The 19,485-nt window shown below is 39.8% G+C and overlaps 1 protein-coding gene across 1 annotated transcript; it reads right to left on the bottom strand.

Moving 5' to 3' along the window:
- Positions 1 to 5,645: 5,645 nt before the first annotated feature.
- LOC149933900 (uncharacterized) lies at positions 5,646 to 6,837 on the bottom strand. Its single transcript, XM_090154259.1, has 2 exons — positions 6,530 to 6,837; positions 5,646 to 6,449 (listed from the first exon to the last, which is right to left on the bottom strand). The coding sequence occupies exons 1-2, from the start codon at positions 6,769 to 6,771 to the stop codon at positions 5,648 to 5,650; spliced, it is 1,044 nt and encodes a 347-aa protein (XP_090010385.1). The 5' UTR covers positions 6,772 to 6,837; the 3' UTR covers positions 5,646 to 5,647.
- Positions 6,838 to 19,485: the final 12,648 nt, after the last annotated feature.

Below are 19,485 nucleotides of genomic sequence, written 5' to 3'. Positions count from 1 at the left end.
TACGAGCGTTGAAATAAAATGAGCGTTAAAGATGCGGCAAGTATTTCGTAAGCGAGAAAAATACAAATACCATCTGTAGATATTTCTTTCATTAAAATTTGCTTAGTATTATATTCAACTGATAAACATGTACTGTAAAAAGGGTTAAATTCAATTGTGCATTGTTTTAGTAAGTCTAACTCGCTGTTGTAACTACTTAATTTATAATATTCTGAATAAATTAAACTCGATTGTTTCGTCTCAATTATTTAAATTAAAATTAAAATTTTATACCGGGCAGGGTTTGAACCGATAATACGTTTTTCGTAAATAACTCTGAATTGCGGAGATATCTTTGGGGGTCGTGTCGAGAAATTAATACCACTAGGGACCATTCTTCCGAGGAGAGGTATATTTTGGCTTGCCAACTTGTTTTCATAGTGTATTTAAGGCTACAAAAAATTCGCACTTGAAAACCTACTTTGGTGGTTTATTTTTTTAATACTTGTCCTAGGTATTTTTCGAATTATTTAAAATCTATTTGTGTATAGAAAAATCTTCAAATATGGTCGATTTTGTTTCAACTAAACCCTTACTAACAAATAACTCAAGGTCAAACTTAGTCTATTTATTTAAATATTTAACCAGTTGAAAAATGCACATACCGCTACAAACTACAATACTTTTTATTTATAAACTGGTTTATCAGTTACATTTCATTATGTTAATTTCAATTAATTTAACAGTCTTGTATCGAATGAATATATAATGCTCATCTTTATTTGTTGCGAAATAAGTAAAAGCCTGAACAAATGTTAAGCTAAACTCAATTTTTTATAAAGCCACAAAATTTTTTATTAATTCTAAAAATTAAATATTATGTATAGTGATTTGGAACATTAATATGTAATTTAACTAATTTCTTTCTCTCTGGTTTTTTTACTATCTTTATAAAGTTAACATATAGGATTTATATACGCATTCGCTCAGGCTTAAAAGTCGTTTATATACACTTGTAAATAGCGGATTTTGCAATAAACACACATTATTATTATTATTATTATTATTAATAACAGAAATAATATATTTATCGTAGCTGGTAGAGGAAGTAACGAGAAAGCCGGAATTATTGTTATTTTCTAGTTTATATCTTTAATTAGACAAAAATAATACAAATTTTGCTTGTGTGGGTTTTTAAATGAACTTAAAATTAAGTAATTGAGCATACGACCACGGTTTAGCAAACATTTTTGCCGTCGTCTACGGAACGACAAATTAACTTACGAATATAATTTGGAGGGACAGAATCATAAACATTTAGAGCAGTTGGTTTAAAACGTTTTAGACATATTCGGGGGAATTCTGCAGACTTTCCTAGGAAAGTTGTGACACGCCTTCTTTCTTTCAACTTTCTTCTCGAGATTTCATTGGGCGCGAAATCACATGTCGCATTACGTCCACAGGGACCGTACAAATTCAACCCCTTCGCTCCGATTGGTTGTCGTTACGTCAGAGAATGACACCACGTGAGTGTGAGGCAATAATCGCCATCTATGCGACCCCGAAGGACCAAGTTCAGTTCAGTTCAGCAGCCAGATTCAGCGGGCCCGTGGTTTAGAGTTCTCATAGGCTGAAGTGATCGTGACGTATGCCTATTGTAATTGGCTCCTGAAAATTGAAGCGGGAAAGATTTCCCCCGAGAATTTTCCGTTATCTCTGACGCTATTCCGGGGAAAAGAACTTTTAGCTTGGAGGCGCCTTCTGTCTTTGAACGGAAGTGAGTTTATCAAAAGGTCACGGTCAACCGGAAACAGTGCTGAAAGTCAATTTAAATTTCAAAATGGCGTGTGAAGCTGTGGAAAATGTCCCCCGAACGTGTGTGCTAGTGTCGTGTATTAATTTGTAAAAATGTCGATAAAAATTATATGTAAACCGTAATTTACACGATCTGGACGTTGAAAAATTAGGTATGGAGTGCAAATTTTTAAGAAGAAGGTATATTTGAAGGTTTCAGGTTACTGGAAGTCGTGCATTAGTGTAGGCCTGTAACCCTTGCCTTATTTTAAACAAATTAAGATCCTTTTTTGCAAGCCGAAGAGGTTTCACCTGCAAAAGTAAAAGAAGTACACTTGATATAAGGTTTATTTCTTAGACTAATTAAGTTCTTTTAGATATCGTTCGTGACATGTACTGGGATTAGATTCCAAAAATGTGTGCTTTTGTTTGTACATAATCTTAAAGCGCAAACAAAATAACGGTACGGATAAGAATGGAAATTACTCAATACACGAAGAACTGGTATGAACATTTTCATGTTGAAAATTATTTTTATTTTAACATTTGTAATTATAGTACCAAAATGTAGAAGGTAGCTTGATGGTTTGGGTTTCATACAATGGCCTGGTCTCCTTCTCTGTGGAAGAGGGAGACTTTTAAGAAGTGATGGTAAAAAACCTCATCTTTTTATATTAATTATGACATATTTTCAGACTTTTTTCTTGCAGAGTTACAAACTGCCAGTTCATAATTGACACTATTGACTTTTTGCGTGTCAATATCAAATCCTCCGCAGTAAATAATAACAAATATGGATAAGAGAGGCGACTTATTCAGCATTTTCTTTGGTACACAATTTTTTTGAAAATAAAACAAATTTGTTATGTTAAGAGTTGATAGGCTACTGATATCGTGATTATTGTCAATAACTGGTTCACGTCTTTGATACTTATATTTTCAAAATTATTTTATCGAAAACAAGGCAGATGGCGCCACTAAACTTGATATCGGAAAAATCACTTATATATTGGTTATAATAGTATTGTAAATTTTAAAAATCAGATATCGGCTAACATTTAATAGAATCCTTAATACTATGTTGAGGTGAAATATTCTATGGTAAATTTGTTCATTTTGTAACTAATTTACATATATGTTGCTAGAAAATTCTTAAACCTGCTATGTTTTGGCAATTAGGCTTAAAAAATTCACAATATTGCATAAGTATGTATCTTTGGTAACGCAGCCCGTTGTAGCGTATCTCTTGTAAAACGTTCGCATATGAATAGGTAGTGTCATACTTAAATAAGTCTTCTAGACGTAGGATTGTTTGAAGAGTCGTATTATAACTAACAAAATACTTTAATGATCTAAAAGTGTGTCTTACATGCATAGCATTCGTCAATCGTGTGGTTGCCTTCTCCGTTTTGTCAGACGCCCCCCTTTGCTCTTTTGGTGGAGCCCTCTGTGGTGATCCCAGCAAACATAAAGATACCCATAAACAGGATACTATCAATTAATGCTTTCAAAATTATTTTACACAATTATTAACCGAAGAGAAAAGCATATTTATGAAAAGGTGAATAAGTGGTTCTTAAATATATTCCAATTTATCTGACCCCGATAATAAATTTTCGCGCTGTTATATCGGTAGAAGTATATCTTTTCAGTTTATTACTGATATTTTACGATGAATAACGTTAAGAAACTAAAAGCTGAACATTGCTTTAAAAAAACTTAACTCTTGGATCATACAAACTTTCAAGGAAACTATGCCATCTATCCCGTATTTGAAAAAAAATAAAAGTAAGCAAAATAATATCAGTTTGAGTTCAAAAATACACTTCATATATTTTTAAAATACTAATTGACTTTTTAGATCTTTGTTGAATAAAAACAATATATATATTTTTTAAAGGATATTCTAATTAAATAATTCCATATGATGATTATGTAAATAAACAGAGTTCAGCTGGTCATTTCTTATATCTTAATGCTTTATAATCACATTCTGGACTAATTGCGAAAATTCAAACAATACTTAATACTATTTTACCAATTGAACAAGCCATAAGAATCTCCAGTTAATGGAGCCTCACCATCCATAAAATATGACTGGGAGCTATTGACACTCCTTACTCTAAAGAGCTTTTGCGTTAATTCAATTGAAGTGTCAATGGAGATTGAAACATTTATATCAATTATACCTAAAGTAGCCCCAAGGAATTCCATTCCAATAACCTTGACATGGGTGCAACAGTCACGTCAGTTGAACGAATCGTAGATACTTTTAGAGCTCTGAACTGGCAAGTTTGCACCTCTACTTGCTTTATTGCTGTAAACAAGAAAATCTATTTTTGAAGAGCAGCTCTTAACAAGCTTGTCGATTTCCGTCATTGTTGGAATATGCATCTTCTAAGGAGAATGAGAAGTGGTCACTCTTTGAAAATGATGAGACCAACCTGTAAGAAGAAAATTGGTTACTTTTTCACATAGAGTTACTAAAAAGATGAACATCATACATAAGCTCGATGTATAACGTGACATTTTCTGTCTCGAAGCGTGTCAAGTTTTGTTAGAATCAACAATGAAGTTGTTGGGTAATCACAAACCATCAAGCCACCTTCTAAATTTTGGGACCATTATTACAAAAGTTAAAATAAAAATTATTCTCAACATGAAAATGTTCGTACCAGCTCTTCGTGTATTGAGTAAATTCCATTCTTATCCATATAGTAGTACATTGTCATGAACGATATCTAAAAGAACTTAATTAGTCTAAGAATTGAACCTTATAACAAGTGTACTTCTCTTACTTTTGCAGATGAAACCTCTTCGGCTTGCAAAAAAGGATCTTAATTTGTTTAAAATAAGGCAAGGGTTACAGGCCTACACTAATGCACGACTTCCAGTAACCTGAAACCTTCAAATATACCTTCTTCTTAAAAATTTGCACTCCATACCTAATTTTTCAACGTCCAGATCGTGTAAATTACGGTTTACATATAATTTTTATCGACATTTTTACAAATTAATACACGACACTAGAACACACGTTCGGGGGACATTTTCCACAGCTTCACACGCCATTTTGAAATTTAAACTGAACTGAACTTTGTCCTTCGGAGTCGCATAGATGGCGATTATTGCCTCACACTCACGTGGTGTCATTCTCTGACGTAACGACAACCAATCGGAGCGAAAGGGTCGAATTTGTACGGTCCCTGTGGACGTAATGCGACATGTGATTTCGCGCCCAATGAAATCTCGAGAAGAAAGTTGAAAGAAAGAAGGCGTGTCACAACTTTCCTAGGAAAGTCTGCAGAATTCCCCTGATTGTGTTTTGTTTAAAACGCTTGTTTCAAACATTTTGTATAAAACTTGCCAACCCTGCTCACGGACTAAGACTTACATGGCCAAAAAGCTGAGTCAACCCTCCTGAAATTTCTCCGTAGAGAAACTCTTCCAAAGAGGTATATTTTGGCTTGCCAACTTGTTAGTTTCATAATATGCCAAATTTAACAGATAAAGTCTTTTTAATAGCAGCTCAACTGGATAAAGTTTTTAGAAAACCAGGATACAAAATTTTGGGACACACGTTCCGTTACAACCTATCTACTAGAAACCGTTTTATAAGAAACATTTTCCATTGATTTACCTTGGAGAGTAACCAAAGCCGTAACATTAAGTCACACCCGTCGTCAGTCATCAGGAAACCGACGCATCAGGCCGGTGAATTCGTGGAGGTTGATGAGCGATCGTAGAACAGTATTTCATAAAAAATTAACAATTAAATCTTCTGAAGTGGGCGTTTTAAATAAAATTTATTCGATATTCAAAACAAACGTCGATATTTACACAACACTTAACAATATAGTAATTTAAAGTCAAATTAATTTTTGTGCGAGGTCGAAGCCGGGGACACGAACAGATTGGACCCGAAGCGGACAATTCGATCTACGTTCATCGGACATTGGCCGAATGTTTCGGTGCAAGCGTCGGAACCAGACCTCAGACCGAGGGTGAAGGCGCGGTTGAATACATAGGTCGCCGGGAAACCAGACCTCTCTTGGGGCTCAAAGGTATCCTCCGTCTCAAAGTCGCTTCTCAAAATCGGATCAGGTGTGAACTCTTCCAGAGCAATTGTAGATGAAACTGGAATATCCGAAGCTTCCGTTACACTGCCCGAATTCGTCTTTTCCATGTCCTCGTTAGCTTCGTTTTCTTGGCTGCCACCTTCCTCTTCAGAGACGTCATTACCGACGGAAATGTCTTCTTCCGAAGGAGCTCCTTCGATGCTATTTTCATTTAATAAATCGAAGTCTTCCTCTGCTCGGACATCGTCGGCATCCAAAGTTTCGTTTGTGACTTGGTTGCTGAACTCTGTCGCGTTACCAGAGGGTGAGAGAGATTCGATCTCTAGTCGTAAGTCATCAGTTGTCAAAGATTCGTTATTAGCTAGAGCGAGAACACTTATATTCTGAACGGACGCATTGGTAGGCGTTATCTTGACCATCCAAGTGAAGTCCTTCTTGAAGTCGAACTTGGGAGCGCGGATAAAGATTGAACCGTTTGATTGTTTACCACTTAAGTCATCCTCGAAATCGCTGGAGGCATCCCGACCAACTAATTGAAGCTGCTCAGCAAGATTCGGGCTACGGACGACGCTGAAGTCGAATGGCTGATACGTGTAACTGTCAAATGGAAATTTAAATTTAGAAAACATTAAGTAATTGAGGTCGTTTGAGGCAGTAACCGCTCGGCCGTAACTTACCCGAGCGAGTTGGCGATACTATCAGCGTACACCCCATAACGGGATACGTTGGCTCCCGCACCGCATACCAGTTTCAAGAGGCACATGTCCTGGTCATTGCGAAGGAGGAATTGCAACGCTGTTTCGGCGGTAACCGCGGCAGGAGAACCTAATGGTGATCGTCCAGTCAATGTTTCGTCAGCAATTGAACGTCCAAGTATCGCTGGGAACAACCCGCACAGCAAAACAATTACAAAGACCATCTTGAATTTCGGAGCGTGATAGTCTAATTAGTTTGAAGAGAGGAAACGGAGGTATGATAGCTGGTATTCGACTTCTCGCGTTTTATACTAAATTTTAATTTTTGTGTGGCGATAAAACATGTAATTTTTTTTCAGGGGTGCAGTTTTTTCATTCATATTTGTAAAAAAAATGCCAATGAAATTTCTTCAAAATTCATTTTTTTATTTATTCTTGAATTACGATTGGTTTGCTCTTCGCTCATTTTTAGGGGTTCAATGCGCCGTTGAATATTTCATTAACATATGGATAGTTCATACTGAAACTGACTTTTAGTGGATAATTTTGTGTAGTATAAAGCTACATGCAGTGTTGGGCATTAATCAATTAAATTTTCAATCTATTAATTATTTGACTAAAACATTATTGCAATTAAATTAATTGTAACTAAGCGATTATTTGCAAATTGCAATTAATTTAATTGCAATTAAAATATTTACAATTAAACCATTAATTGCACGTTGCAATTAAAATAATCGAAAATTGACCATTAATTGCCCAATGCAATTAATTTGATTGAAATTAAACCATTAATCATCCATGGAAATTAAATTAATTGTAATAAAATTTAATTGGAATTTAATCATTAATTCCACATTGCAATTAAATTAATAGCAATTAAATTTAGTTGCAATTAAACCATTAATTCCACATTGCAATTAGTTTATTTTGATTAATACCTGTTAACTTACGTTTTGATTGTTTAAAGTATCAATTAAAACTAACAATTAAGTACCCTATGTAACTTTACGGATATCAGATGAACCCGATTTATATATATATTTATGCATATGAAATTGCTCTTAGATATATTGCTTCATTAATAAAATTTAGCACAACTCCTTGGTAGGAAACATTACTTTCATAATATCAAAAGTGACATATTTACGTAAAGTGTGACAATACCTGTATTTTAATATGCTAAAGGTTTAATGAATGCTTGACTCGAGATCGACCACATATAAGACTATTTGTTGTCGCCTTTCTTTTTTTAGTCTATGGTATTATATCGTACGTAGATGGCGAAAGCATCTACACAGAACGACGAAAAATACAAAAATACACTAGCTTTGACAAGTGCTACTTAGTTCCTCCGTTCCTCACTACGAGGCGTTATTTGTTGGTTTTAACTTCCTTCCCTCCCCAAGGCATACATTCCCTTCTCCCCTCCCAACTTGTATTTCGCTCGTAAATAGGTCCGAATGACACACTTTTGGTAATTATGTCAATTTTGATAATATTCATTTTTTATTATTTTCTTTGTGTGTCGTTCATTTGTCTTTAGTTTGTCGAATGTAACTATAAACTAGCAAAAGTTACAAGTCGCGACGTGTTTGTTTGTTTTGTAGGCGGTTGGCACGGCACGCGGTGGAAAGGGTACTTGCCTTTCGCTCCCGATAGGCCAGATTAATTTTAAGGATACCGCACACTCCAATTGGACAACTAGAGCAAAATGTTGCTCAATGAAGCATCATTCTCTCCTCAATACAGTCCAAAAAGATCGCGCCTAGTGGCCCTCTTAAACAAATTAAGAAGTGTTGGTGATTCATCGCAATTTATTGAACGCTAATTGGGCAAAAATAAAGAGAGCAGTAAAATACTTCTTCATAAAGCATATAGTTACATAATTATGATGGAAGCAAACATTAGAATCCTATATTGACAGCACCTCTCTACTACGTACCTTTTTTTCCTTCAGTTAAATCATTCTGCGTCATTTTGTCTTTAAATATCATTATAAAATCACCCTAAAAACTGAACCGGATTAACACTAATGGGGGCCCTGTGCCAAGTATAATTTGGGGCCCTTATTTTTCGACTTTTATGTCTAAACGCAAAACACCAAAAGAATAGGTACATTAGCTCTGAAAACGTTGTAGGGTCACGTCACATGGTTACTTTCCATCGATCTTACAAAGTCCGTAGCGCGCGCATTTTTTTATTAACGTGGCTCGCGCAAAATCATAAGAGTTTCTTTCGTCTAAAAAATTAGGAATTAGTCCACGCAACACCTCCGAGGCTCTGAATAAGCCCCAACCTCAGAGGTCTCCTTAGATAGTCCCAACTTCGGGGGCCCTGTACCATAGCAACCTTGACACATACCTTAATACGGCTATGCCTCCGCCCATTTTTTTTTCACGCAACAAAGTTCCTAAAGTAGCCCAATTTGGCGGGAAATCGCCCATCTGGCAACTCTGGTTCGCTCCCACTTACTACGCTACGCATGTTCCATCGCACTACACATTGGTTCGGACGCCACTCTCCAGTCCGCGCCCTTTACAATAATCTGTTTTAATTGTTAGTGTTTAATCAAATGTATTAAAAGATTGAAAATTGATTAGTTGTTACTTGTGAAAAGTTACGATTAATAATTGGTTGGTTTTTAATTGTGACTACAGTATATAACAATTAATTAATTGTTAATCGTGAGTTTTCACAATCACAATTAATTAATTGTTAATCGTGAGTTTTCACAATCACAATTAATTAATTGTTAATTTTTAGTTGCCCCAGCAATTAAAATTTGCCCAACACTGGCTACATGGCCATACTTATGTATGAGTTTAACCTAAAGCGACATAAGACCCAAAAGTGTGTCAATACGGTATAATGTTTAATGAGAAGGGAGTGGGAGAGGTGGTTGAAAATACGTCATCAAAATTTGAAATTTCCTCCACTTCCGCGCCGCCGAGTGAGGCGTTTTAGAACGTATGTCTAAGGGAGAATAAATCGAAGACATAAAATCGAGCCAGACCATAGACTAAATATACTGTTAATAATAATAATAATAATCAGCTATGCTAATACCCAAGGCACCACCTTAGGCCTAAGTCATCATGCGACTTTTGAAGCCATTAATTCAGGTAGCCGGGTTACAATGCTTAGGAGGGTGGTGGCAAGCCCTGCATGCCAACAGCTCCCTACACTAACTATTACCGTTAACCTCAACAAGTTTTTGTGGAAGGGGAAACCGAAGATCTCGAGGGAAAACCCCTTACACTTGCTAGTACTACTACAACTATTAGGTTATGTAGTCTCTCAGTCAATATTTTAATGGGCGCAAAGGTAGAGTTGACACATTTGGGTCTTATGTCGCTTTTGGTATTAACAGCGTTCGTTGCTCGCAGTCGAGGGGCTAAGAGGTCTGTTCACCGATTACGCCGGATTACGCTTAGATTATTATTGCTAAAGGCAGGGACTTCAAAGATTACACGTAATCCCATTAGTACACGGTACCATTATTTGTTGTAAATGGTATACGGCCTACGAAGGTGCCATTGGAAAAAAGCTGAACGTTTAAAAAGAAACGAAATGTATAAGTTATATTTTTTAAATAAAATATTTTCGTATAATTTCATGTTTCACTATAAAGCAAGGCCGTGTTTTGGCCTAAGCAAAATGGAAATTGCCTAAGGACTGGTTTCGAATGTTAAGTTTATTTTCAGTTCTGTTTGCCCATAAAAACTACGCTTCAATTAATTAGTTCTTTGTTCTAAAGTTCTAAAGTTTATTTAGCTGGCAAAAGGCGAAGCCCATCACGCCAGAAGTAGAGTATTTACAGAAAGAAAATACAGGATAATAGTAACAGCAATAGGTTCAGTAATCTAAGCCTAAATACAGTTTTAGGTCTTTGGAGAATTTTGGCCGAAGCGGGTGTTAACGCCAGACATACAGGCAGTAACATAAGCCCCCTTTTTATCTCTCGATATACATTTACATATTTTTGCCTAGATGGCCCCAGCTACGCAGGGACTCCCTTTTTTGGATTCGAATATGGGAAAGGCCGAAGTGGCAGCCCTGTTAGGGAGTGACTTACTTTTTTGGACGAGAACGATGCGTTGAGAGGCACGATGACAAAGTCTAATCGAATGTACTGTATGATTACTTTTTCACAACTATTAAACTATTTTAACTTTACGTAAACGTTTCCTAAATGCCTACGAAAACAACGTTAACAATTCAGAAGTGGGATAAGACCCAAAATCAACGCCAAAAATTTCGAAAATAGCGATCATTGGGCTTGAAACGTTAAGCCTAACGCTACGCTACCCACGTTGCCGAAAAACGAACAAAGTCGTCCCCATGAACTTTCGGATGATAACGCATGAAATATTCCCAACGCCTTGCAATTAAACGTCTATGATTAGCACTACGCAGGGGAATAAGAAACACCAACGAATAAACGAACCAATACGAAGAAGCAGAAGACTAAAAGGTGAAAGCCCTGAGTCTATAGCCAACCAGGAAGCAAACGAAAGAGGAAAGACAATCAAGCCCCAACGTTCCAGGCAAGCTGATTTTGAGTCTAACGTTTCCTTAAACAAAGCAACCAACGGCAACGCTACGAATAACACGCCAGAAGACTTCACACACGAAAACCAACCTGAAGATCTTATGGAAAATAACGGAAACTGGGAACAGCAAAACGACAACATGCCACGAACCAGTAACGAAGCGGATGAAGAGGTTGCACCTATGGGTTTCATATCCATAAACGATTTCTCTGCATCACTACAAAGAGCGGTAGATGCTGCGGTACAGCAATCTATTTCGGCAATGGCTGCAGCGCATCTAGAACAACAAAACCAACTTCTTGCGGCTCACCAACGACGATTGGAAGCGTTCCAAAGAGACAATCCTCAACGAGAACCAGCTGGACATGCGGTACAACACCACCATTACAATGACGGAAGCAAACTGATCCCCGACTTTGATCCAGTTAAATCCCCTCATCAAACTGTCGACTCGTGGATAAAGAAAGTCGACGACACGGGTGCCGCATACAACTGGACTGATACCATGAAAATAAACCACGCAATACCGAAACTACAAGGAACAGCCAAGGTATGGTACGAAGGGTTAGCGACTGTCAATCATACCTGGGCAGAATGGACATGTCTTCTGAGGGAATGGTTTCCAGTTGTTAGAGGTAAACAAAGCCTCCACAGAGAAATGGAACGTAGGCTTAAGCAGCCAAACGAAACTATTGAAGCCTACTATCATGATAAAGTAGCTAAGGCCCGACTTAGCGGATTACAAGAAGCTGATATGATAGACTATATCATCACTGGCTTAAACGATGAACGTTTGATCACTTCCTTAAGCAACAGAGATTATCGAACGCCCCAAGAACTGCTGAAGTGCATCAAGACTATGGAAGAAAGACTAACGCTCGTGCGAGAAGGTAGGGACAGGAATAAATCTGAAACATCGGACAAGGGAAAGAGGGATTTCAGGCAACGCAACTTCCAGCTACCAAACGACAGCACGAAGGGGAAAGATCAATGTCATACGAAATTTGTTAGAAAGCCACGAGTCAACGAGAAGGGTGAGTCCTTGTGTTTCAATTGCTCGGAATATGGACATTTATCCAAGGACTGCCCGAAACCCCAGCGCAAGCCCCGCTGCACGAAATGTAGCAAGACTGGACACGAGACGAAGGACTGTGGCCATACCAATACGAACACAATCGCTCACGTAGACAACAAAACAGGCAACGAAACTAACGAAAAGTATTTTCAAGACGCCTTACTAAATGGCCACGAAATAAGATCCTATCTAGATCTTGGTAGCAAGTGTGTTGCCATACGAGCCAGCATCAAATACCAACCACCAGAGGACGGAGCGGTGATTGAAGGTTATGGAGCCGGAGTAACTAAGATTCTAGGTGTTTTCACAGCCACCCTAGAAATCGACCAAGCGAAGGCAGAAGTGGAAGCTCATGTAGTTCCAGACGAGGCTCAACACATTCAAATACCAACCACCAGAGGACGGAGCGGTGATTGAAGGTTATGGAGCCGGAGTAACTAAGATTCTAGGTGTTTTCACAGCCACCCTAGAAATCGACCAAGCGAAGGCAGAAGTGGAAGCTCATGTAGTTCCAGACGAGGCTCAACACATTCCATTGCTGGTGGGCCAACCGTTCTCCGAACAACCGCACGTAGTAATCGTTCGACGTAAGAATACAATTCGAATATTTGAAGAAAAGAAAACGTCTGAAGATGAAGATGACTGTTTAAAAAACTTTCAAATACCAGACTTACCGAAACCCCGATTGAAGCTTTGGGTTAAAGAAGCCACGGTCATACCTCCTCGGTATGTAGGATTCATCGATGTTCACGTAGGAGGACAGGAAACTCCTGGAACGCCAGAATCTGATTTGTTCGTCGAAATGCAACAACGTCAGAGGCCGGGTTACGAGCACTGCATTCCAAGAAGCATTACACGAATAAACGAAGAAGGCCAATCCGCAATTCCTATCATGAACCTTTCGAATAAGAAATTAACTTTTCGAAGAGGACAAAAGATTGCCCAAGCCGAAGTCTGCGTTGCAGCGGAAGAAAACTTAAAATCGGGCGTAATGCAGATTGAGAAAAGATCCTTAATTCCAATCACGGAGGACGAGTTAAACGTTGGACCAAGCGTAACGAACGACGAGAAGAAGCAGTTATTAGACCTCGTTAACGAATTTCGAGACGTCTTCTCCGACGGGATGGAAAATTTGGGACGGACAGACCGAGCTATGATGACGATTGAGTTGAACAGCCCGAAACCCGTCACTTTCCGACCGTACCGTCTCTCTCATTCAGAAAGAGAAAAAGTAGCGGAGCAGATGAAAGAGCTACTCCAACTGGGTATCATTATTGAATCTGAATCTCCGTATGCGAGCCCAATCCTAATTGTGAAAAAGAAAAATGGAGATGAACGTCTATGCATCGACTACCGAGCCTTGAACAGGATTACTAAACGCGACGCCTACCCGCTTCCACGAATTGAAGACCAGATGGAACGCCTCCAAGGAAGCAACTTTTTCTCAAGTTTGGACTTAGCCTCAGGCTATTATCAGATCCCGCTAGAAGCGTCATCAAAAGAGAAAACTGCATTCGTGACCCCAGACGGCCATTATCAATTCGAAGTAATGCCTTTCGGCGTCACCAACGGACCTGCGGTATTCCAACGAATGATTAACTCGATTCTGGGAAATCTACGTTATACCATCGCCATGGCATACATGGACGACGTCCTGGTGCCAGCAACCACAGTGGCAGAAAGCCTAAGCCACTTGCGACAAGTTTTCGACGTTTTACGGAGGGCAAAACTGACCCTTAACCGAAAGAAATGTTACTTCTTGATGGACAAAATCAACTACCTTGGATCGGAAGTTAGTAGCGAAGGGGTTAAACCAGGACTGGCTAAAATAGAATGCGTACAGAATTTTCCAACGCCAAGAAACGTTCACGAAGTAAGGCGATTCTTGGGATTGGCCGGATACTTCCGGAAATTCATACAGAACTTCGCCCGAATAGCTGGATCACTAAACCAGTTACTGAAGAAGGACGCCACATGGGTATGGAAGCCCGAGCAAGAGAAGGCGTTTGACACGTTAAAAGCACGATTGACAGAACGACCAATCTTAGCACTGTACGATCCTAAAGCGGAAACGGAACTGCACACTGATGCAAGCCAAATAGGACTGGGCGCAGTCCTCATGCAAAAGGGACCGGATGAAAGAATGCATCCAGTCTACTACGCAAGCCGAGGTACTACTGCGGATGAAGCTCGTTACCACTCGTACGAATTAGAGACTCTAGCCATCTGCTGGTCAGTCAACAAGTTTCGAGTGTACCTTTTAGGAAGACATTTCACAATCATGACTGATTGTAACGCTGTCAGAAACACGTTCGCGAAAAAGAATATCGTTCCACGAATTGGGAGATGGTGCCTGAAGCTCGAAGACTTCCACTACACCATAATTCACCGCCCAGGTTCGACAATGACTCACGTCGACGCTCTTAGCCGCGCCCCATACGGCGAACCAGAAGAGGTCGAAATAGCCAGCGGACTCCAGATTTGTCACATGTCAATTACGATCGAAGACTGGCTTGTAACCGCTCAGAAACAGGACCCGAAAATCACGGACATTATCGAGCAATTAAAGAAGACAGAAAAATTAACCAAACACGATATCCAAGTCCAGAAAGATTTCAAGTTAAAGGATGGACGACTGTTCCGGCACGCAAATCAGGAAGACCCCACCGATGACACGCTCCGATGGGTTGTACCAGATAAGGCACGTTGGCAAATCGTGAAGAAGAATCATGACGAGATAGGCCACTTTGCGGTGGATAAGACTTACGCAAAAATCCAAGAACGATTTTGGTTTCCACGGATGAAACGATACGTCCGAAGGTATATTTCCTCCTGCCTGCCATGTTTATTCCACAAAACGCCAGGAGGAAAGAAACCAGGACTTCTTCACCCAATCGACAAGATTGGAACACCAATGGACACGGTACACGCTGATCACTTAGGTCCATTCGTCACAAGTACTAAAGGGAACGCCTACTTAATAGTCATAGTGGACGCCTTTACGAAGTTTACCATTATTCGACCAGTACGGAACACAGGGGCAGGACCTACACGAAGAATACTCGAAGAATTTATTGGAATATTCGGCCCTCCTAGGCGGATCATAACGGATCAAGGTACTTGTTATACAAGTCGGACTTTCGAAAATTTCTGCAAAGAAGCCAACATAATTCATGTCAAAAACGCCACGGCCACCCCACGGGGTAATGGCCAAGTCGAACGTTATAATAGGACAATAACGCCAGCTATAGCGAGCCTATGCGTTCGCGCAGACGAAAAAGACTGGGACGCCCACCTAACCCAAGTCCAATGGGGCGTCAATAATACTCTGCACAGAGCCACGAAAAGTACACCGTTCTCTCTACTCTTCAACTTCCGTTCACGACACCCAAAAGGAAATGAACTGATCGACGCACTAGATCAACAAAATGACGAAAACCTACAAAAGAAGAGGGTACAGGCTCTAGACAACATCAAAATCGACCAAGAAAGACAACGAATGCGGTATAACGCCAAAAGAGCCAAAGCTCCCACGTACAAGGTTGGAGATATGGTAGTGGTTGAAAGAGACCCAACAGCAACGGGTCAACCCCACAAAACCAATGCGAAGTACAAGGGACCCTACGTCATCTCTCAAACACTTCCTCACGATAGATTTGTTATCGAGGATCTTCCAGAGATACAACGAAGTCAGCGCTTTTATCGTAACACCGCACCAGCTGATAAACTCAAACGATGGTTCCTATTCGATGGACACGACAACTTAGATTCATCATCTGACGACGACGGAAGTACCGAAACCAGTCACGAACTCCGAGACCCCAGCCGAGCACCAGCAGTTCTGCGTCACCGCCCAACTCCTAGGACGACTGATCCAGAAGAGACGCTCACTGAAACTGACGAACCCACCGACAATCAGAAACGTACCAGTTCGCGACGACGGCAGAAGCCAAAACACCTAAAAGATTATGAACTCTCGTGAAAGTCAAAAGAACGGAGATTATAATTAAGTTCAAAGAAACTGCGATATTTGTAAGGTTTATAAGGTTCCTAAAACCGCAATTAGTATTATTTTACCACGTATCATGTAAATGTTTGTCATAATACTTATTTTGTATCGGTATCGTGTTTTTGCTAGGCCGCACGTTTTTAATACACTATTTAGTCAGGAGCCTAAAGTATGCAGGATAGCCGAATGTTAACGCCAGACATACAGGCAGTAACATAAGCCCCCTTTTTATCTCTCGATATACATTTACATATTTTTGCCTAGATGGCCCCAGCTACGCAGGGACTCCCTTTTTTGGATTCGAATATGGGAAAGGCCGAAGTGGCAGCCCTGTTAGGGAGTGACTTACTTTATTGGACGAGAACGATGCGTTGAGAGGCACGATGACAAAGTCTAATCGAATGTACTGTATGATTACTTTTTCACAACTATTAAACTATTTTAACTTTACGTAAACGTTTCCTAAATGCCTACGAAAACAACGTTAACACGGGATACAGTTTAAGAGATCTGGTAGCGAGTCAGTGGCGCCGATCGCTTTTTTTCCCAATGGGGGCCGAAGCTCACTAATAAACTTGGAATGAGGCTGCTGGCAACACTTTCTTGGCCTTTAACATAGGCGGTTTTACCAATGGGGGCAGAGCCCCCATCGATTTTTCCCAATGGGGGCTTCGGCCCCGCTGCCCCCATGGGATCGGCGCCACTGTAGCGAGTTCCAGTCCTTTACTGAAGATGGCACATAAGAGCCACCAGAACGAGATCCTCGCGGGGGACGCTTCCAAGGCGAGACCGAAGCGCTAAGCTCGGAGTACGCCCCACCCGACTTATGGATCACCGAGTTTATTGCCGTGAGACGCTTGACCATCCGACGCGACGTTAGAGTTGGCCAGCGGACATTCTGGAGAACCCGGGTTATACTAACGTCCCAGGAGTAGCCCACAGAGGTCGCCACGTCGACATCCAAAAGATCTAACTGACTCAAAGGAGGAGCGCAATCTCGTAGTTTGTATACTACCCCTCGAAACCAGAACGGAAAACATGTAGGAGTATAGACGTGGCTTTATTGTGTACAAACTACACTGCTTCAAGTTCCTCCTACGGGTTTTCGGGGGATGGCTCAACCTCTCTTTTATCGTATCGAATATACAACTTTCATTCAAAGGTAAAAATTAAGTTTCAAATAAATTTTTGATCATCATTAAGAAATCACCAAAACCATAAGTCTATAACACTTTTCATAAGTATGACACTTCCTATATTTCAGATGGAAATTTTTTAATAAGCGTTTTTAATAAGTGACGTCGCCTTAATTTGCGTGTGCCAGGGCCTATTTCAGTGGGCATTTCTTCCGTATTTGAATAGTTGTAAAATTAATTATTACCCAAACATTTTCAATCTAGAAGTTTTTTTTGGCTGTTGGTGAAATTTGTTTGGACTACTAAATTTCTGCATAAGTGCATGAAAATTACCAATTTTAGTTCTAAAAAATCCTAAAAATATATATACTGTTGATCGCTCTCTCTAGCCTCGGACGTAGTCTTCGACAGTAACTCGCTATGTGGCGATTTTCTCCCTGTTATGATGTCACAGTGTGAAAAACTATTCAGAAAATATTTTCCGAAGAGAGAGATATCTATGGATTAATATTTATCCGATCGAATTTGAATTATTTAGTTTAAATATTAAATGAATCACTGGTAAAAATCAGATAAAATCACGTCTCACATCGAATACTGTGTAGGTTTGTATGTTGTGCCTCATATTTAATATTTGAAACAAAAATATACACTTATCAGCTTATAATGATAGCCTACATTTTATTTATAAGACATTAATAGGAAAATTTCACATTTTTGGTGTCAGTACTGTGCGGAAGAGCTGAGACCCCTGGCTAATGAAATAGCTTCCTTAAGAGGTTTACCAATAACTACTGACGGCATCATTAAAAACCTATTTATCCGGTATAACAGTATTTAGAGTAGAGAATGGTGAAACAGATAATTCACACTACTGCAGCACTCAAATAGTATTCCATGCAGCCAGCAGTGTGGTGAACGCTCGTTATAATTACCCTGGGTATAGGGTAATTCTGGGAGAAAAAGATTGCTGTGGCCCTCTTGAGTCCCATCACCTACATGTATCTCCCAAACTTGTTGCTCTCGTACTTCCATGACGGGTTGCCTGTTCCTGTCTCTTATTATTTCCATCCCGCCGGCGTTGCCTTTAAAAACTGCCGAGTTTTCTCTTCTTCAGCTACTAAGATTAACCTCCTAACAAAACCCTTCTACCGTTCGTACGCGGAGTCGGTCCTTTGTCACATTCCTATCTCTCTCTCTGTGTGTGTCCACCCGTGGAGGATTTACAGCTCATCACTGTGGACGTTTTCGAGCTTTTGAACCATTTAAATCGTCATAAAGCCCCTGTATTCTATGGAATTCATCACAGAAACCTGAAACTTTCGGCTTCCACACTAACGGGTCCTGTTAAGGATTTAACTGCGGTTTCTCTCTCCACGGTTACGCAAATGCAACGCCGGTTTCAAAAGGAAGCCCATCGGATGATCCTGAAGAGAACCAACAGATATCCCTGCTTTTATAGCTTTTTAAAGTGGCTAAACTTGTATTAGAACCACACAACTGGAGCGACACATCTCACTTAATCCAGATAAACATAGCTTCCGCCGTGGCTAAGTCCGGTAGTCTGGAGAGCGCACAAAGGCGAAGGTTATCCTCCTAGATTTCAGGAAGGAGTTCGACACAGTACGTCACTACCTTCTCCTGGCTAAGCTACGCAACGTACGTCGCAGCTACTGTGTACGTGGTCATACTCTGCTGTAGATAGCTTTCTATTTGGAAAGGCGCGAAATTAAACGTGGTCCTGCCAGGTGCGGAGTCTGGTTTGTACGAGAATACAGCAAGGTTCCGTTCTCGAGGTCCTACTCTACAGTGCTTACGTCAATGAAGTTGGCACCGGGGTAGTTTCTTAGGTCGCCATTTACGACGATAATGTCATTCTTCCGAAATTAAAAGTAATGTTACGGTGATCGGGGGAAATCCACAAGGGGGAAACGGTGTAGAGGAAAAGAGTACGCTTGGCCATATCAATTGGGTAGTCATTGAATTCCAGAATCACTTGAATACTTGGAATGCCTCACTTCCTCGAGCAATGAGCCTCGTGACCATCAACTCGATCCTACAAAAATTCAATCGTGTCATGGGCCAGAAAAAAAATTAATAAAATTAAAAATGTGACTTTTCCTATACTTTCCAATGCCAAAGATTTACTGAATGATGCAATT

This window comes from Leiobunum rupestre, chromosome 7 (assembly GCF_980474605.1).
Source record: "Leiobunum rupestre chromosome 7, qqLeiRupe1.1.hap1, whole genome shotgun sequence".
Classification (NCBI taxonomy): domain Eukaryota; kingdom Metazoa; phylum Arthropoda; class Arachnida; order Opiliones; family Sclerosomatidae; genus Leiobunum; species Leiobunum rupestre.
Note: the sequence above shows the minus strand (reverse complement) of the source record. Positions and strands in the feature narration are given on the sequence as shown.